Source organism: Phascolarctos cinereus, unplaced genomic scaffold (genome assembly GCF_003287225.1).
Source record: "Phascolarctos cinereus isolate Bilbo 61053 unplaced genomic scaffold, phaCin_HiC Scaffold_3;HRSCAF=262, whole genome shotgun sequence".
Classification (NCBI taxonomy): domain Eukaryota; kingdom Metazoa; phylum Chordata; class Mammalia; order Diprotodontia; family Phascolarctidae; genus Phascolarctos; species Phascolarctos cinereus.
In genome coordinates, this window is record NW_027555736.1 from 80886682 (window position 1) to 80908261 (window position 21580).

Here is a 21580-nt window from a genome sequence, read left to right on the forward strand (position 1 = left end):
ATACAAAATGGAGCTCATCTTGGCCCCTAGACTTCTAAGTTTTTCCAAAGTTTCTGATTGGTTGTGAGGGCACCACTATTTCCCCAGTTACTCAGCTGTCATTCTTGGCTCTTCCTTTTTCTGCTTGCCAACCTTGTCGCTTCTACGCTGACAATGTTGCCCCAGAGTTCCCTTTTCTCCACTCACACGGCCATCCCACTGATTCATGTGTTCATCATATCTGCCCTCAACTATTGCAATAGCTTTATAATTGGTCTCACCGCTTTCAATATCTCCACCCTCCAGTGTATCCTCTATCCAAAGATCTTTGTAAAGTACAGGTCTGACAATGTCATTCTCATGTGAAAAAGTCATCTAGGGTTCTCTATTGCGTCTAAGTTAAAATACAAATTTAGCTTGGCACCTGAAGACCTCCACAGGCTTGTTCCAATTTTTTTCCATTACTCCCCTTCACAACAAACTAGCCTTTTTGCTAGTCCCCACGTTCAGCACTTTGTCTACTGTTCCCCATGCCTAGAATGCATGTTTTGCTTCTCTGAATCCCTAGTTTCCTTCAAAGCTTAGCTCTTGGGAACCCATTTCTGATCTCCCAGTTGTGCTCTCATCCTTTTCAATTTGATTTGCATTTATTCCACTGGGTTCACATTGGATCTTCCAGTAGAGTGTAAGCTCCTTGAAGACAAGAATGGTTTTCTTTTTTACCTTTGTATTCCCTAGAGAATAACACAGTGACCTGCACGTAGTAAGTGCTTAATTGTTAAATTGAATCAGAATGGTTGTGAGAATCACACAAAATAATACACTTCAAACACTTAAGATCGAGTTATAATTATTCTTCCATTCTATGTCTTCCCTTAAGCATAACAAATATTGGAGGGTGGGAAGCCAGATTCCCAGGTTTTGAGCATAGCGTGTAGAATCAGATGTTGTTTTTACATTCCACTTAATGTCTTTGTAAATATCTATACCAAATACTGTCTTTCCTTTCTTGAGTGACTGACTCTTTTAGAGGTATCTGGATGACATGCAGCTGCTGTTTAAACATTCTTTTATAATGATGATGATGTATATGAAGCTATTTTTTTTTACACAAATGTACAGATCTGAGATGACAAATTGTCAGGGTAGAGAAGAACAGTAGGTGGGATTTCCAAGACATCTGAAGTTTGCTCCTTTAAATGAATCAGTGCGGAACTTTTAAAAACAGGAATGAGGCCTGAAAGAGCACAACTTTAATATTCGAAAAAATAATCCCAGTCATGAACAACTTGTCACAATACAGATTAATATGAAAAACGATTCAAAAAATCCTGATCACTGGATAACGAAGCCAAGACAAAAAAAAATAACCAGAGACATTTCACAATTACTAAGAAATATTGTGCAATACTTTAATTTACTATGGCAAATACAAAAATTGAATAGTGTTTATTAACAACAGATATATAAAAATGTAACTACATGAACTTATTAGACAATTGAAAATTAACAAAATAGAACAGCAGTGTTTTTTAAAAAAATGAGGTATCATTACACTGTAAACTAAAACCAGAGAGAGCATAAATAAATAAAGGCAATGTGTAATTTAGTGATTAAAACAGTTGTATTTTTTCATTTTCATAACAGACACAAATTTTCCAGTTAATTGTGGGTATGAGTCATTAAAAACAATGGGTTCGTATATTTCTAAAGTGACATAGCTATTGATGTATATAGACGTATCATTAAACGTGCACAAGAAACCGTAAATCATCTTTATCAAATAAGAGTTTTGTTTACATCCTAAACATTTAAACCTGATTGCTTACATGGAATTCTTTTGTGCTTATTACTTATTATCAACCTACCTTAAACACCTTATGATCTAGCTCAGGAAGCACAACGGAGAAGTGATTTTATTTGAACATGAATTAAACGAAATCAGTTACTCTGCTACCTTTTCTAGCCTCTATATTTTCTTAGTAAAGACACTATTCACTAGAGATCACTTAAGATCCCCAAAGTATTTCAGAGCCACTTTCAGAAGGAGAGATAAGTACATACAACAGGTCCTTCCTTTCCTCCAAACACTGGTTGCTTCAAAATCTCAGAAGAATGAGCTTATTCATTTCTTCAACTCTTGCTGAAATTCTGCCGCTGGGAGTGTAACACGGAGATAGCAAAACTCAGAAAAAGATGGGGGAAAGTGTTTCTAAAAAGAGTATTTGCTGGTAATAAATGCTGGCATCGTTTATTGTTATTGCAACAATAATAGCTTCTGAATTTTCAGAAGAAAAGCTAGGAATGTCTCCAGTAAATAAATCTCAATTTAAGAAAAATCGGTCACAAGCTAAGAAAATTGCTTCACTTTCACTGATGCAAAAATGCATCAGTAGCTATGAAATGAAATGCAGCTCTTTTCTTCACGTACTACTTTGGACTTTTGTATTTTTTTATATTTAGAATTCATTGGGGGAAAAATGAGTATTTAGGCCCAAATATTGAATATGCTACTTTGACACAAATCTTACTTGATATGTTCACCCAATTTTGTCCTGCATTCCAGTCTATTTTTCTAGAAGTTGGTTCCAGTACTACTGGCCATTAAAAACAAGATTGGACGTAAGCCCAGGCCATCAATCAGATTTTCAAAGGAAAAGTTCTTTAATTTTATACTTTTCTAGGATTTATTTCATTCACAACTAATTTGGTCAGATTTCACTTTCTGACATCCAGGTGTTTTTCAAAATGTGATAGTTACACAAATAAGGGGATCTTCAAAGTAACTAGTTTTCTGCCAATTTCAATAGGTGCATACCTTAATACTTAAATGCATATAATCTTAAGCCCAGTTAGTCTGAAAAGTTACATTCCTGTACAATCATCCCTGTTGATTTGTAAAAGCTGTATACACATCTAAAACCCTGAATTTATTTTGTAAAAATAAATCTTTAGCAACAAATAGCACTGTTAAAAATTCCATCCCCCCCACAAGCAATTATTTACATGCTTTTCAACAATCAGCTTAATCTTTACAGAACTAAAGCCAGAATATTAAAAACACTGTAAATTTCCATTGCAATTAAAATTGTTCACTTCTGTATGAAAATATGGCTACAGGCCTTATATTAATGGTGTTGTAGCTATATGCTTTGCTACTGTGTGTTAGTAACACATAATCCGCCACTGGGTTCTATTCTAGAAATGCATTAAATATTGCACTTCAATGCCCTAGTGGTACATATGTGACATCATTATGGAGACTGGTAAAGTGCTATAAAAAGAGATCCTAAAAAAAAAATCTTGTTGTTATTGACTCCCCCCGCCCCCTCCCTGTGCCAAAGTTTCTGTGGTTTTTGAAAACTGTACGTAGATTAAATGTATTTCACATTTAATAATCCAAAAAGTCATTATTTGAAAATCACTTAGCTTATTGTAGTGCTGAGGACAGAAGCATGAAAAGGTTAAAGGCACAATGAGAAGAGAGTGGATGCTACATATAAAAATACTTTATTTCAAGTCCAAAGTCACTCCAGCCCAAAACCTTCTGAATTTGAAATCCCAATGATCAGTTTCTGCTTTAACTCTTTTTTGTTCTTGTAAGGAGGCAAGCAAAGTTGATTGAAGCAGGTATGGGCCACTGGTAACCTAGAAAAAAGATAAGCTTTAATTAGAGTAACCTATTTTTTATAAAAAGCAAGACTGCTGACTGCCATGAATGCCAGTACACACACACACACACACACACACACACACACACACACACACACACACACACACACACACACACGCAGAGTAAGCAAATGTTCTCATAAAGTTAGGTGATCATACCATGCCTTCTGGGTTTCCTGAGGTAATCCTGAATTTTAGAAAGGTGTACTGAACACATTTTGGAGGCATCTGATACACTTAACTTTTAAATAATCTTGCTTTCAAAGACCATAGACTTTGTCTTCCTTCTGGGGTTTTTACTTTACAAATTTCCTCATTTCTTTTTTTCTGAAGACTCATTTCTTCATTTAATGTTTCTACAGTTAGGATGTTCCTTCTTTCTCATGTCAAGGGTTGATCATAGGAGTTTCCTGATCAATTTGATAAGCATTCGGGTTGTGAACATTTATTTGGGGCTTCTCTTCTAAGGAGAGTATAAATGCCCCCCCCCCAACGAAAGATGGGTCTCAGAGAGTATGAATGAATGATGGTCCTCAAGGATGAACTCTTTTTCAGAGAAACCAGTCCTCTGTGATGAACCATAAATGGGAAGTTTTCTTTTTTTCTTTTCAAAAATGAGTTTTTAATTGATATTTTCTATTTCTTACATCACCATAGTATCCCATGTATCCCTCCCCTTCCCACAGAGCCATACCATATGACAAATAGCTTTTTTAGAGAAGAAAAGAAAGTCACCACAACTGATTGAGACAATGAAAAAGTCTGAAATCATGAAGTGTGTAACACCTTCCACCTCCATGTAGGCTGGGGATGTCTTCTCGTGTCTCTTCATTTGCGGTCCCCTTGATCTTCACAATTTTGTCACACTTACTTTTGATGTTGTTTTGGGGTGTGTAGTTGTTCCTTCCGTTTACATTGTTGTAGTCATTGTGTAGACTGTGTTCTTGGCTTTGTTTACTTCATTTTGAATCAGTTCAGCTAGATCTTTTCCATGCTTCTCTGTATTCATCACACATAATTTTTTTATATTTCAGTAATATTCCATTACATTCATACGCCACACTTTGTCTAGCCTTTCCCCAGTTGATTGGCATTTGATTTGTTTGCAATTTGTAGCTATAACAAAAAGTGCTGCTATAAATATTTCGGAGTACATGAAAACTTTCTTCTTACTGATAGCTTTTTTTGGGTGTAAGCTCAGTAACGGAGTGTCTGGTTCAAAAGATATGGACATTTTAGTAATTCCAAGTTGCTTTCCAAAACAATTATGCCATTTCATAGCATCACCAACAATATATTAGCATGCCTATCTTTCCACAACATTTACTCTTGCCATTTTTTGTCATCTCTGCAAGGTATGAGATAAAAACTCGGAGTTCTTTTGATTCGCATTTCTTTTACTAATCAGTGATTTAGAGCATTTTTTTCCACGTGGTTGTGAATACTCTGTAATTCTTCTCCTGACAACTGTTTCATATCCTTTGACCTAAATCGGAATTTTAGAATTATAGACTTGCCCCTTTTCCCTCTTCCTAAAAACAGTAGAACCGCTGCCCTGGGGCAGAAGTACCTGGGAAAACTGCTTGAATTCTTACTCACGTGGCCCAAGAAGAGAGTCCCTGGACCTCAAGACCCTGGTCTAGTCTTGAAAGGCTACATTGTAACCTCTCAGACTTAGATGGCAGATAGGGCAAGGGGAACCATGTCAATAATGTTGAGAATTCTTGAACTCCAACCTTCTGGATAAAGAAAAGGACAGTCTATAGGCAGCATAATCCAGAACCTAGCTTTTCAGCAATGAGGAGGATGATCTTCTAGACAGCTCTGGCTATCTGGGAAGAAGATAATCATATACCTGGTACCTAAAGCTGGAAGAATATCAAGGCATTAATAAGGATATGGTGGGTGTAAGGGCCTTGGACTTTGTCCTTTACCATCACTGCAACTTATCTGTGCATTTTAGGTCTGATGGGATAGGCGTTGTCTCTTTAGCAACACAAAAGGTGTTCCCTTTCCGGAGGCAGACCAAACCTAGGGTGGTCAGAGAAGGCTGGACATTCCTGTAGGGTTCCTTAGAGTGAAAGAGGGACTCACTGGAATGCTTCTTTCCTAACAACTCCAAGCTCATGTTCCTTTTGAGAGGAATCCAAACCACAGGGTGCTCTTATGAATGCGGAGCATATTATAATCCTGGAGGAAGATAAGATTTACTGGAGAGGGAGAAGACTTTGTTTGCTGGATACTGAATGTCTTTTGTGTAGTTTTACACTTTCACTGGGGGGTGGAGGGTGGGGGGTGGAATAAAGGCTGTCTAATATACATGACCTTGTGTTCTAATATGGGATTTAGGAACCTTTTCACCCATATCTATGGAGACCTGGAGCTATATCTAATTATAGTCTGAGATTTCCTAGAGGCAACCCTGGATATGGATAATGACAGAGTATATTTCCTCCTTGGCTGTTGCTGCCCCCTCCCACCCCTCCCTTCACAGCTCCTTCCCCTTCTAAATTAGATCTAGTTCATACGACTCTAGAGGTTGGAGCTCAGAGTCATAAGTAATACTCTATTTTCAACTCACTTCAAATATGTAATGTATAATGCTCGGCATTCTGAAGAGCACTCTCTCTGTCTTTCTATCTCTCTGTCTCTATCTCTCTGTTTCCCTCCCTGTGTCTAAACCCCGTTCTTGAAATAACCACTAGAGAACAGAATTAACTAGAGAAAAGCAGAAGTAATTTTAATGAAGAAACCCTGTATAAATCAAACCTAAACTTGTGCCAGTCCCAACACTATACAAAAATTTGTTATAAGGCTTTAAAATTTGTTCTTTATAAAATAATTATTATTCAGATCCTTATGAATATATGCTAATGGTGGTAGTTCATAAAAATCATGTAGACCCAAATGTGCCTCTTGGTTAAAGTTCTCAAAATACTGCATATATATATATATATATATACATATATATATACATATATATGTATATATATATGTATGTATATGTATATATAAATAAAAAATATATAAAAATATAAAAATATATATGTATATGTATATATAAATAAAAAATATATAAAAATATAAATATATATATAAATATATATATATCTCAATTATCTCATTTGAGACTCACAATAACCCTGTGAAATAGGCAGCACAAAAAAATGGTTTCAGTTTTACCAATGAGGAAACTGAGGCTCAGAAAGTTTTTGTGACTTGACCATAGTTACAAAGCTAGAAAGCACAGAGGCACAGTTTGAAGCCAAGGTCTTTCTTACTCCAAGTGTGGTACGTTCCTATGTTATGCTATTTATCTTCATAAGCTAAAGACAACATAACAGTTTTAAAACCCCTCAAAACATTTCTACTTTCAATTATAATAACAATATACCATCTCCATATTTTTCTCAAACTGAAAATAATATCCATACAAGTGACTTTAAGGTGAATATGTAGACACCATTTTAAAGTTTCCTAGCTTCCAAGTAATATTGTAAAAACCATTATTAAATTTAGAGCATAATTTAGAAATCAGATACTGGTATATTTCAAAATCTTGCTAGGTGAACCTGACCCTTCCTCTAATCCTACTGCAGTGTGTGAAGGTGGCTCTTGATGGTTATACTGAGGAAACACAAGGTACAGCAGCCCCTGCCCAGCTGGAAAGGCTTTGGGTGCAGGCTCAGGGATGACCTGGACAACTGCTGTCCAAGGATGAGTTCACCTGAGTACAGAAGCTCATCACTGGAGGGATGGCCACCTTGGGAAGATCTTTTTTGGCCACAGAAACTCATGAACACCATCTCGTAAGGTGCATCAGGGGTGTGATCTGTAACCCTATGCACCTTAGGAGAAGGAATACACACACTGATGAAATCAAGGACTTTTTCAACATCAGTTATATGTAGGCCTCTTTCATTCTGTGGCTGTACTCACCTTAACAAAGCCCAAGAGCTTTCTTACAAAAAAAGAGGCAGCTAGGTAGTGCAGTGGCTAGGGTATAGGATATGAAGTCAGAAGACCTGAGTTTGAATCCTGTCTCAGAGACTCTCTAGTTCAGTGACTTGGGCAAGCCACTTAATCCTCTCTTAGCTTTGGTTTCACCATCTGCAAAATGGGGATAATAATCACCCCTACCTCATAAGGTTGTTGTGAGGATGAAATGAGTTAGCATATATAAAGACCTGTGTAAACCTTAAAGCACTATATAAATGCCGTGATGATGATGATGATGATGATGATGATGACAGTGACAACTATTCCATAGCCTTCCTGATTTTATTATCACATTGGTGACCTTCACATTGATTATAAACCTTGTGCTAAGGTACTAATACACAATACCAGTGAAGGAACTAAAAAATTTAGACAAGATTTCCAGAGTTGTGGAGTAGAAGTGGATGAAATTGTTAATGGTGTTTTATCTCCTGATATTTATGTTTCATCCAAACAGTATGAAGCCAAATTCCATACTGCAACAGCATTAGGAATATCATGGAATTTAGACAGTTCTGTCAGTAGCTAAAATTCAATGTAGTGTAAGAAAGAACCAGTATACAATGTGGCAGGGCTGAAAGGTGACCTCATACATGTACCATCAACTCTTCAGAAACCTTTGTGATTGGCTGCATCAATCTTACACCTCCCAGAAATGACTTATCCTTCAGAGGTATAGAGCTGCTCCATGAGTTGGGCTTCCGGACTTATTATAACATTTTGACCATAAGTAGTTTAATGGAACCTGCCACTTGCCAGGTCTCCTGATGATTTTTCCAGTAACTGGAGCCAAGGTTTAATAAGTTTTGTTGTTCTTGCTCAGATTTTTTGATATTTAGAAAGTTCCAATTTGTCATAGTGACTTGTCAAAAATGCTCATCGTTAATTTTTGATATCTAATTTTTACTTAAAGAAGGAATGAGGAGAAAAAGAAAATCTATTCTGCCAAAAAGATGTATTTCACCAAGAAATGTATATTTTTAAAAAAGATAATGCTCTAACCCTGTAGAATAAAAATACAAATAAATGTGAAAATTTACCAGTTAGTAGAAGTGCCATGCTTTGAAATCTTGAAATTCAAATCTGCCATCCCTCCCACGGGTACTCTGTCACTTCCTGTGGTAAAATGTAGTAACTTCTTCTGAAGATCAAGAGGAAACCCAAGCACAACATCCCAAAAATATCTGTCACAACAAAGAACCATTTTAAAAGGTTTTTTCAAAAATACCAAAACTATGAGCCTACAGTCTAGAATAAAATCAGCTTTAAGAGGTAAACGAATCCCTTGAGAGTAACTTCCCTGCTGTAAGGTTATGCTAATTAAGTAGTTCTGTATATGAAGAAATTTTCTCTGGTAGACCTTAAGAGACTTCCAAATGGTCCAACCATGGGTGGCACCAAAGTAATTTTCTCTTATGAAATGTAAGTTTTCTAGTTATAGTATTGTTATTAAAAATTATTAATCTTTCACATAAATAAATTGTATATATATGTATGTTTGCATGTTCTGTGACCAAAATTGTACTTCAATTTTTATCAACTCATTTATTTTTTGAAATGTATAATGCTGTCACCACTCTCCTGAGGAGCACCGAGTGCTTCTACTTTTAAAATGTTCATAATAGCACCTCACTGCTAAGAAGGCTCATACTAGCCTTCAGTGTTTAAATGAGCATAAAGGACCAAAAAATGTTGCATAGAGCATATAATCTTCTTTATCAACTTAAGTAAGGGGAAATAATTTACCTTATAGTAAGATCAGTTTTGACATAGCCATCATACTGAGTATTTCTCTGCAGAGCATGCATATCCAATTCAGGACTCCCACAGACCAGAATTTCTACCTCTTCTGGACGAAGCAGCTGCCAATAATTAAAAATTAAAATGATTATTAGTCATAATAAAAAAGCTGCTGACAATGGCTTAAAAAACTTAAACTGGAAATATTCAGAAATCAAAGGAGTGTGCTTTATGCTGAGGAAGCATTTTCTCACCCTCAGAGTTAATAGATCCAATTCTTCTAAAGAATAACATTTTTTTAAACTTTTGGGAGTAAATTAACTCTTTCAGATCATTAATAACTGTGATATTTACATAGTGTCTTACGGTTTATAAAGCACTGAAGTAGAGAATACTGGGCAGTATACTGGGACTCATCTGCTCCCCAGATCCTACTTTCCTAACAATGAAAATTATTATCATATGCAATAACTCAAATTTATATAGAGCTTTAAGAATGTCCCCCAGAGCAACTTCATGAGGTCAAGTAGTTCTGGGGTTTTTTTGGTACAGATTTGGATATATCTCATCAGGAATAAAAATTTAAAGAGAAAGCCCTCGAAAAACTTAGATTCCAGTAGGAGGAGATGAGACATATAAAGCAGTAGGGAACAGGAAACGGTGTCTGGTCTGGAGAATTTTAGGGGCAATGAGTCGATGCATAGGACAGCCAACTGACAGGCCCTTTCTAGAAGCAATGGTAATAAATGATTTGATTTCGGCTCCCAGAGCTACAAGGTGGAAAGTTTACATGCGTGCAGCAATGCAACAGACAAAACTTTAGGGCAGATGGCAAAATGGCACTGGTTGATGACTGCACAGGATGTGAATCATAGGCTGGTCTGGAGCTGGTTGTATGGAATGAATTAGGTCAGTATGTCCTTAGTCACCCATCAGGGTGGCCGTGATCACACAGACAATATGTGGATGGAGCTTGTGTGGTAAACTAGATAAAAAGGACTAGGCTTGGAGTCAAGAAGACCTGGGTTCAGATCCTCATTCTATTGCTTACTTCTTATGTGATTTTAGACAAGCTACTTAACCTCAGTTACCAGTTCCCTCATTTGTAAAATGAGGAGGTTGTTCTAAATGACCTCTAAGGACCCTTATAGCTCTAGATCTATGATTTTATATGTTGGAGACCGGCTTTGAATCCAGGTATTTCTGACTCCAAGGCCAATTCTCCATCCACTATGCAATACAGTATTTCTTATTATCATCCATCACCTCACAGTGGTTAAGTTGTTTGCTCAAAGCCACACAGCCAGTAAGTCTAGTGCCAGAGGGGAGCCTCCTAGCAAATGGTTATACAAGAATCTGACATGTTCATTCTTCAAGACCCCAATTACGTTCCACCTCCTCCATATAGCTGTCTCACTTCTAGGGCCCAGGGTAATCTCTCTACTCCTTGACCTTTCATAGTACTTACTGGCCTGATATTTATTGCTGGTATCATATACTTTGGGAAGTGATTATATCCTATCTTGTATTGTTCCCTAGTTTTTTCATGTGTGTAGATCAAGCCTGCACAAAAAGATTGGATGCTCCTCAAGGACAAAGACTTTCTTGCATCTCCTACAGCATCTAGTACATTGCATAAGCTTAGTAAATGTTTGCTGAATTGAAAGAATTTGGGATTAAGTTCTGGGTCCCACTGTGGAATGTCAGGAGAGTTTATCTTACTTTAAAACAAGTTTAGTTCAATACACTGATGAGTGTGGTGTCTCACTGATATGAGTACTCTCCTTAACAATGCATCCTGCCTGTTCTGGCTGACTCTTGTCCATGTCCTCCCAAAAGTTTGCCACAGGGATTTCATCCAATATGCTGCAAGCCTCTCTTGAGTTCTCTTCATATCGTCCTCATTTTTTTTTTTTTGATTAAGCAATGGGATTAAGTGACCTGCCCAGGGTCACACAGCTAGTAAATGCTATGTGTCTGAGCTTGGATTTGAACTCAGGTCCTCCTGAATCCAGGGCCAGTGCTCTATCCATTGCACCAACTAGCTGCCCCAGTTCTCTTCATATCTTGAATATGCTATTTAAGCATTTAGGTTACCTACTGGTTATCTATTACTCTTATGCTGGGACTAGCCCATCTCTTTTTTTGGATCATGATTTTCTTTAATGACAACCTTTATATTGCCTTGTATTTGGAATTCCTTGTTTGTAATGTGTTGCAGCTAGCTCACTGCACCATGCCACTCTCTCTACTCCACTTCGGGTTATCCTCAACATCAGTTCTTCAGAGACTGTAGCGTCTCATGACTCAGAGCCATCACTAGAAGAAACTGGTATTAAAAATGGCCTCCGTTTTAGGGGAAGATGTTGGCGTCATTAAAAGATCTCTGCAGTTCCTCAAAGACCATCCAGCCTATTCTCTTCCTCCTGTTGAACTCTGGACTCTACTCACTGTCTATCTGTGCCAGACCTATCTTGTCTTATGTTATCTATCATCTTTCTATTATTTATCACACACACTTCCACCCTGATGGATAAGGTCTGAAAATTGTTCATACAATTTCATCTCTTAGTTTGAACAACATTTTTCATCCACTTTTTTTCCCCATATGAATTTAGGCAAAGATTCTTTTGAGTTGTTTTGGATTTCATTTAGGAGCCCCGCAATGTTCAGAGGATTGTTTAGCACAATGTTACCCACAAGGAGGAGTACCTGGCAAATTTCACCACCTAAGAGCAATTTCTGCTTTGGATTTCTTTGCTACAGTGGTGAATACTTTTGGTGATCATACTTATATAGATGGAAAAGTAAGTTTATTATGTAATATAAAATAAATATAATATCTAATATATATATAAATATAATATAAAATTTAAGTTTATTAGCTATTGATTCTCTCAGTAACCTTTTTGGTAGCAATGAGGTCTAAGATTTTTTCCATTTAATTTGTATACTCCCTTTTTCAGCTATCAAGGATCTCTCAATTCTTTGACAACTGTGTCACCTTCAGCATGGGCTTCCTCTTTGCATGCTTCATCTAGTCCACCTGCTTCTCCCTTCTTTGCCCTTTTCACTGATATTTCCACTTCCTTTATAAGCAATTCAAAATAATTCAATACATAAAGTCAGGTCTATGATGATAGAGTCAAAATGATAATGGCTTCTCATTTGGGGAGTCAAGAATGAATCGTGATTGCATTTCAATTCAGCAAGTGTTTTCTAAGCTTATAAATGTGTTGTTGTTAGCCCTTTGTTTTTGAAGAAGACCAATGACATCACGGATTCCATCTTGACTTGTTTGTACACTGGATTTAAGAGAGGCAGAGTTACACAAAGCCATCAGCCTTACTCTCTATTCCTGAGTCATTAAAGTTCAGTGGCAAGACAAAAGTCAGGACAATTGGCAATGGGCCAGGGTGCAGTGGATGACCTTGGCATCTTTGATGCTTGACCAAGCTCTAAGTGCTCCACAGTGCCTGCTTCAGCTGTCTTCATGGCCACTGGAACAAATTGTTCTCATTTGACCATTCTTCACATGCTTGGTGTGGACATCCCCCTAATCCCCTGAAAGGTTTGAGGCCTGTCAGTTACCCTCAACCTGGTTCAGCCTGTCTGCTGAAGCAATTTATTGGGGTGTGGCTGCTACGTAGGTCACAGGTTTGAGAGTTGGATGAATCATGTGGACACCAAAGGTGGATGAGCAGCCCTGAAAAGGGCTTGGCAACTCTTCACCCCAGAGGCTCTAGTCCTCCCTGAACACCTCATACACCCCAATGCGTATATACGCTGTAGGGGACACACAAAAGTTTCTTCTTTCAGGAGCATCCAATCTTTTTACATACACATGACCTATACATGTGAAAAAACTAGAGAATGGTACAAGACTTGGTAGAATCACTTCCCAAAGTACCCTGATGGTAAAGACATTATGTTATAAAAATCCATGCAGATCTTTTTCATATTTCATATGTTCATTTTCCTCCTTCCAATTTCATCTTTAAACGTACTTGGGATTACTTTGCTCAGTTGAGTCTCTGAATGAGTTTTATTTACTGTTTTATTTTTTCTGTCTCCTGCTTTTCACTAGTTTGAGGTGATATCCTCATAGTCATCTACCATTCTTGTTCATTAGATTTTACAAATGAGTTTACATTAAAAACTGGTGTTGCCCTTGATTTCCATCTCTTTTTACATGGCCAACAGGTTAGGTGTTGCTATTGAAGGTAGTTTGGTCTCTTCATTAGGGCAACTAATTTACAAATGAGAAACTTCTGTATGAAATTGTTATAAGTGGAATTAATGTCCATCACTTCATGCATTTTCCATTTTTCATTGTCAGCTTAAATAGGTTAGGTTGGATAGGCACTGGCCATGTAATTTCATTGGTTTAGGGAACTCCCAGATGAGGAAATTCCCTTTACCAGTACAGGTTGTCTCTTTCTCCTCAACTTATGGGTTTAGAGAGTTGTTCAGAGCACTGAGAATTTAAGTGACTTACCAAGGGTCACATGGCCAAGATGGATCAGAGATGGGACTTAAATTTAGTGAGAGAAAATTGAGAAGGAAGTGAAGAGGAGTTAGGATATGGTTTTGGACTTATTCCCAGGTAAATGCATGACATAGATGATGGAGCAAAGGAGACTGAGAAGGGAAGGTAGACAACCATGTGAGAGCAGTGGCAGGAAAATCCAGAGGTGAGAGAGTGGTCGAGTGTCAAATGCTACAGTGACAAGAAGGATAAGAACTGAGAAACAGTGATTAGATTTGGCCCTTTGGAGATCACTTCTAAGTTTGGAGAGGGATGTTTCAGTTGAATGACGAAGTGGGAAGCCAGAGTGCAGTGGGGTAAGTAGGAGGTGGGAGAAGATGCAGAAGAATCACTTAAGCTTTCTTGAGTTTAGCTAAGAATGGGAAGAAAGCACTCAGAAGGTAGCTAGGGGACATCAGAGTAAGTGAGAAGGGAGGAGACAGAGGTGTGTTTACAAGCAGAAGGCAAGGATCCAGCAGATAGGGACAGATAGAAGATTAGATAGAGGAAGGGGATAGGATCAAGGGTCAGATAGAGGGAATGACCTTGGCAAGGAGAAAGGCCACCTCTTTATCTGCTGCAGGAGGGAAGGAGGAAAAAGTGAGGGAAGATGAGATGAGGAGGAAGAGAGAAGAGGACGTTCTCAGTGAATGACCTTAATGTTTTCAGTGAAGTATAAGGCAAATTTCCCAGGGTGAGGGTGAGGGAGAGAGGAAGCACTCTAGGAGGTTAGGGGAGACAGCAGAAAGTTTGGAAGAATTTATTTCCTGGAAAGTAATCATAGGCTACTGCCAGGACTGTATTTGAAGTCTTTCAAGAAAGTGGCATAAACAGACAACAGACATATACTCTTTTCTGTCCCAAATAACTTCCTTGCTTCATTCACACATACCCAACCCCCCCAAATATGGTGACCTAAAGACTTTATTTATCCTGAGGTCTTTTACCAAAAGGGCAGCTAGGTGGCACAGTGGATAGAGTGCTTGGCCAGGAGTCAAGAAGACTCATCTCTCCCTGAGTCCAAATCTGGCCTCAGATACTTACTAACTGTGTGGCCATATGCAGTCATTTAACTCTGTTTGCCTCAGTTTCCTCATATGTAAAATGAGCTGAAAAGGAAATGGCAAACCACTCCAGTATCTTTGCCAAGAAAAACCCAAATGGGGTCATGAAGAGCCAGACATGACTGACAAACAACAAAAAACTTTTACCAAAAACTGTGGAGAAAAATAAATGCAAAAGGGCATATAGAAGCAAACAGGGCTTTTTTGTTGTTATGTTGCTAAAGTTAATTCACACACAGAAATTTATTATTTCATTAATTTTTTAAAATTTTAAATATTTAATTTAAATATTAAAAAAATTTTGTCTGTGTATTTGAATTTGTTGACAGTTCCATTTATAATAAAAATAAATAAACCCTAAAATTATATGAAGACACAAAGGGGTAGATGCATAAACTCTTTCCAATGCAATTGATGTTCTAGGTCCTCAATTTTATAGAAAAAAGAACTTCCTATTTATTGTTCCAGATGATAAACTTCAGGAAAGAGTTTACATTGTTGCTCACAGTTTAGAGATAACACTCTAACCTGTCTGTGTTACTGCCTTACAGTCAAGCTATCTGCTATAGATTTAGGGTATAAGTTCTTCATCTTTTGCCTTTCTTTGTACTCCCACTGCTTAGTATACTGCCTGGCCCACAGTAGGTAATTTCATAAAAGCTAATTGATTGACTGACTGACAAAAGTTGTTTTTTAAACGGAAGAATCTGAACACCACCACCACCACCACCACCACTACCACTACTAGGGAGACACTGGAACTTTTCCACCTAGGGATTTGCTGTAACTCAAATTTCCTATACTGTTTCTGCAGAGTGAAGGTCATTCACTCTGGGCCTATGTGATGTCTTAAGTAACTAGGGAAGTTTTTTTGTGGCCTTTACCCTTTTGCATAAAGAAAGGCAATAAGGCTAGGGATTAATACTAAACTAAAGGTTGTACAAGGGGTTCCTCGTTCATATGGGATTGGATTCAATGACCTCATCAATTCTTAAATTGTTTGGCTAACTGGAACTGAATTTTACCCAATCCACTTGCCTAACTGATATTAATAGCTCAAATTTATATGGATATTTATAAAGCATAAAAAACAGGCAAAGTAACATGATGGTTATTATTATCTCCATTTTCCAGATGAGGAAACTGAGGTTGCAAGACTTTTAATGACTTGTCTAAGGTCACACAGCTTATAAAGTGGCAGAGCCAGGATTTGTACCAAGATTTTGCAGCTACACATCAAATACTCTATGCTGCCTCTCCTTGAAGTAGCTGACTATTGGTTATCTCCAGCCCTGTTTTAACTAGTTGAAAAAATATTTTTATTTCTGTAAATTTTATTGATATGCTTTGTTTATACATTATAGACATTTCTATGTTACCCCCACTCCATAAATGGGCTCTTATAACATAATGAAATACACAAAATTAACAATATGGCGACCTCATCTGAAAGTTTATGCAACATTCCACACCTGTAATCCCCCAACCTCTCCAAATAAAAAATAATGATAATATAATAATAAACATAAATTTATTGAACATATTTTCTACTAAAAACCATATCTATCCAAAAAAATTGTTATTCATAATCAGGACTGTCACTCTAAGTGATTTTTTTCTTGCATACCAAAAGGACTATTTCATAACTTAAAAAAAATCCAAATCTCTTACTTACCATTAGTGCATTTGAAGTACATACACTATGAAATCCATAATAAAATGCAGCAAACTGTTTGTAGATGGACTTGTTGAGAAGGAAGTCAATGTATAGCTGCACATACTCTAGGAAGAGATTATACATTTGATTAATTAATATAAGCAAATGGTTAATTCAAATGCATTTCAGACAAAAATACATATATTGAACATACCTTTCCTATTCTGATTGTTAACTGGAATTTTATCACCACTGGGTTTTAAATTATATGATTTGATTACTCCAAATTCTTCTTGGAAAACCTGATGGGAGATACCATTACAATATATTTTAAAATGTTTGTATGATGATAACATTATTACATAATATTCAACCAAGAGATAAGATGCAGGGAAAAATAGTTTTGCATTACATTTTAAAACCTCAAGATGCTGAAATAGATCACTTATTGAGTTTCAAAATAATTTTATATAGTTTGTCTTCCATATTGGCCAATTCCTCCCTCTTCCCTCAATATCATGCTCATCTATGATCTTAAAAAAATATTACCCAAATTGGCTGCCCAGAAAGTTTACTAGCTGACTCAGTTTTGATTTCATTTCTAATACGCTTTCTTATCCTGATAAGAGGTCTGCCATTACTGCTTTGAGATACTTTTGTTTAACATTTCATTTTTCCAATTACATGTAAAAAGTTTTTAACATTCTTTTAAAAAATTTTAGTTCCAAATTCTCTGCGCCCCACACCCTAAGAAGGTAAGCAATTTGATATAGGTTATACATGTGCAGTCATGCAAAACATAGTTCCATATCACTCATGTTGTGAAAGAAAACATAAAACAAACAAAACAAAGAAAGAAAGAAAAAAAGTATGTTTCAATCTGCATTCAAACTCCATCAGTTCTTTTTGTGGAGGAGGATAGCATTTTTCACCATAAGTCTTTGAGAATTATCTTGGATCACTGTATTGCTGAGAATAGCTAAGTCATTCACAGTTGATCATTGTACAATATTGTTGTTATTATGTACAATATTATCCTAGTTCTGTGCACTTCAATTTGCACCAGTTCATGTAATTTTTTCCAGGTTTTTCTGAGAGCCTCATACCTGTTATTTCTTATAGCACAATAGTATTTTATCACAATTATATATCACAACTTGTTCAACTATTCCCCAATTGATGGGCATTCCCTTGATGTCCACTCCTTTGCTTCCATACTGCTATAAATATTTTTGTATATATAAGTCCTTTTCCTTTTTTTTTTTTTTAATCTCTTTGGGATACAGACCTAGTAGTAGGGTCAAAGGTATGCACGGTTTTATAGCCCTTGGGGCATAGTTCCAAATTGCTCTACATAATGGTTGAATAAGTTTACAACTTTGCCAACAGTGCATTAGTGTCCTGATTTTCCCATATCTCCTCCGACATTTGTCATTTCCCCTTTCTGTCACCAGAAAAGATTACACTCAGTTTTGCTGGGTAGGTGATTCTTGGTTGTAATCCTAGCTCCTTTGCCCTCCAGAATATCATATTCTAAGCTTTTAATGTAGAAGATGCTAAATCTTGTGTTATCCTGACTATGGCTCCATGATACTTAAATTGTTTCTTTCTGTGTTATCCTGACAATGGCTTAATGATATTTGAATTGTTTCCTTTTGGCTGCTAGCAACATTTTCTCCTTGATCTGGGAGCTCTGGAATTTGGCTATAATTTTCCTGAAAGCTTTCATTTTGGGATCTTTTTAGGTGAATTCTTTAAATTTCTATTTTACCCTCTGGTTCTAGGATATCAGAGCAATTATCCTTGATAATTTCTTGAAAGATGATGTGTAGTTTTTTTTTTTTTGATCATGGCTTTCAGGTAGTCCAATAATTCTTAAATCATCTCTCCTCAATCTATTTTCCAAGTCAGTTGTTTTTCCAATAAGAAATTTCACTTTTTCTCCTTTTTTTCTCCTTTTGATTTTGTTTTATTGTGTCTTGATGTTTCATGGAGTCATTAGCTTCCACTTGCCCAATACTAATTTTTAAGGAATTATTTTCTTCAGTGAGCTTTTGAACCTCCTTTTCTATTTGGTCAATTCTACTTTTTTATTTTTTTCCAATTCTACTTTTTAAGGCATTCTCTTCAGTGGATTTTTGTGCTTCTTTTACTTTTCACTTATTCTGTCTGTTAAGGTGTTATTTTCTTCAATATTTTTTGTGCCTCCTTTACCAAGCTGTTGGATCTCTTTTTTCCCATGATTTTCTTGCATCACTCTCATTCCCCACCCCCCAATTTTCCCTCTCCTCCTTCTCTTATTTGATTTTAACTCCTTTTTGAGCTCTTCCAGGAATTCTTTTGGGGCCTGAGACTAATTCACATTTTTCTTTGAAGCTTTGGACTTTTTTATCTTTTTCTGAGTTTGTGTTTTGATCCGTCACCATGATAACTTTCTATGGTCAGGTTCTTTTTTTGTTATTTGCTCATTTCCCCAGCCTATTTCTTGATTTTAAACTTTATCTTAAAATTGGGCTGTGCTGCCAGGGTAGAGGGGGCACTGTCACAAGCTTCAGGTTTTTTTTGTGCTGCTGTTTTCAGAGCTAGTTGTGGGAGGGAGGGGGAAGTCTGTAAGTTTTTAATTCTTCAAAGGTGGTATGATCTAAGGAGTGGTGCATTTACTACTCTCCTGACCCGTGCTCTAGTCTCTGAGGGACCACAAGCACTCTTCTGCCCTGGAACTGTGATAAAGGTCCCCCCTCCCCTAGCACTATAGGCTCTGGCGTGCTAGTGCTCCTCGCCTTGGGACTGCACTCCAAGACTGTGACTCCCGACTATGACCCAGATCCACATAGGGGCAATGCAACAGAGTCCTACACCCAGTGCCAGCAAAGGGACTCTTATAATCTCCTTCTGACTAGCTGTCCAACCCTTTCACTATCTGTGGGCTGAAAGCTCTGGAAGCCACAGCTGCTAATTCAGTTGCCCTTAAGGCCTGCTTGGCCACTGCCTGTGTTAGACTGTGCTGCACTCTCACCCCAGTTCAACAGACCTTTCCTGCTAACATTCTAAATTGTCTGGAGCTAGAAAATGGTTTCACCCCATGCTTCTGTGGGTTCTACTGCCTCAGAATTCATTTTGAGGCATTATTTAAAGCTGTTTGTAAGGGAATTTTGGAGACCTCAGGCAAATCCCTGACTTTTCTCCGCCATTTGGCTCTACTTCTTTGAGATATTTCTGGATTATATAGATGATTCCTAGTTACCTGAAAAGCCATGGATTTCTAATTAGCCTTAGGTAGTGGTACAGGAGTAGAACTTAAGAACATTTATATGTGGGGCAGCTAGGTGGCACAGTGGATAGAGCACTGGCCCTGGATTCAGGAGGACCTGAGTTCAAATCCGGCCTCAGACACATAACACTTTACTAACTGTGTGACCCTGGGCAAGTCACTTAATCCCATTGCCTACCCCCCCCCAAAAAAAAGGACTAATAGAACATTTATATGCAGGCTATTTTACATGTTGGTCTCTACCAACTTGCTTTTTGAGGTGAGGGCACAGTCTGATTCAAAAGGAGATCAAAGAGAGCAGCTGAGCCAAGGGCATGCTGATGTGCTACCTACAGATCACTCATATTATTTTTGATACCCTTGCTTTTCTGTAAGGGGCTAAGGCTTATAACGACATTCATTTTCATAGAATTTTCTACTCATCTGTGATGATCAGTGATCTATATTCAAGGCCATTCTAATCTTTTTATGACTACATTTTTGTTTCTACTTTAAGCCATAAGGTACTTGAGAGTAGATAACAGTGTTAAGATTAGGCTCCCAAATAAGCAGCCAGGTGGCATGGTGGATAAAGCACAGAACCTGGAATCAGGAAGACCTGGGTTCAAATCTGGTCTTGGACACTTATTAGCTGTGTGATTCTGGGCAAGTCATTTAACCCTGTTTGCCTCATTTCCTTACCTGTAAAATGAGCTGGAGAAGGAAATGGCAAAGCACTCCAGTGTCTTTGCCAAGAAAACTCTAAACGGGGTCATGAAGAGTTAGACAGACTGAAAATGACTAAACAAACAAAGTAGGTATTCCCAAATACCTAGTATAGCACCATGCAATTGGCAGGTACCATATTCAATAACATGATGACAATAAAATTTTTATTTGATACTGACTTGAATACTACATGTAATTTTGTTTCACATTTATATTACCTGGAAAGTTGAGTAAAAATCTTCTTCAACATTGCCATCATGTGATAAAAGTTCATTTAATCCATGGGCCAATTCCTATAAAAATGAATATTATGTGCTATTTTATATAATTATACTAAGTAAAGTGATATATATATATATATATGTATAATTTCACTTAAGATAGGAATTAATACAGTAAATAAACTATTTATATACTAACGCATAAAGGTTATATATACCTAGCTATATGTCAGTTGGTATGGTGTATCTTTATTGACAAAAGGGATGTTTTTCTGAAAACTTTTCTGTTTTCACTCAAAATATGTACCCAAGAAAAACTTTTTCCTTATCAAAATATTCTTAAATCATTGCAAAGTTTTCTGGTATGTTAGATAATAGGAAAATGTCTACATTATCCAAGAACATAAACTAGCTTACTAAGGACTCCCTATTTGACAAGAACTACTGGGAAAATGGAAAGTAGTTTAGCAAAAAAAGAAAAAATAGGTTTAAATGAGCATGCTATACCATATACCACAATATATTCCAAATGGATAAATAATTTAAATATTTAAAAGTCACATCATATACACATACTCAAGAAAATAGATAGAGGTACTTTTCACAAATATGAATGGGGAAAAATTCTTAACCAAACAAGGGATAACAGAGACCAGGAAAGATAGAATAATTTCGAGTACATGAAATTTTGTGAACAAAATCAATGCAACTAGGATAAGAAGGGAAACTTGATTAGAGAAA

The 21580-nt window shown here is 36.9% G+C and overlaps 1 protein-coding gene across 4 annotated transcripts in view; it reads right to left on the reverse strand.

Annotated features, from left to right (window-relative positions):
- Positions 1–1370: 1370 nt before the first annotated feature.
- Positions 1371–21580, reverse strand: part of HECTD2 (HECT domain E3 ubiquitin protein ligase 2) — a 123045-nt gene continuing 102835 nt past the window's right edge. For all 4 annotated transcript variants that reach the window (XM_020964155.2, XM_020964153.2, XM_078151000.1 and 1 more), the window contains 6 exons: positions 20837–20911; positions 16854–16941; positions 16658–16764; positions 9397–9512; positions 8691–8834; positions 1371–3627 (listed from right to left, as the gene is read on the reverse strand). In XM_020964155.2, the coding sequence (XP_020819814.1) occupies positions 3507–3627; positions 8691–8834; positions 9397–9512; positions 16658–16764; positions 16854–16941; positions 20837–20911 (651 nt within the window). In that variant the 3' untranslated portion in view covers positions 1371–3506. The remainder of the gene's footprint in view (positions 3628–8690; positions 8835–9396; positions 9513–16657; positions 16765–16853; positions 16942–20836; positions 20912–21580) is intronic.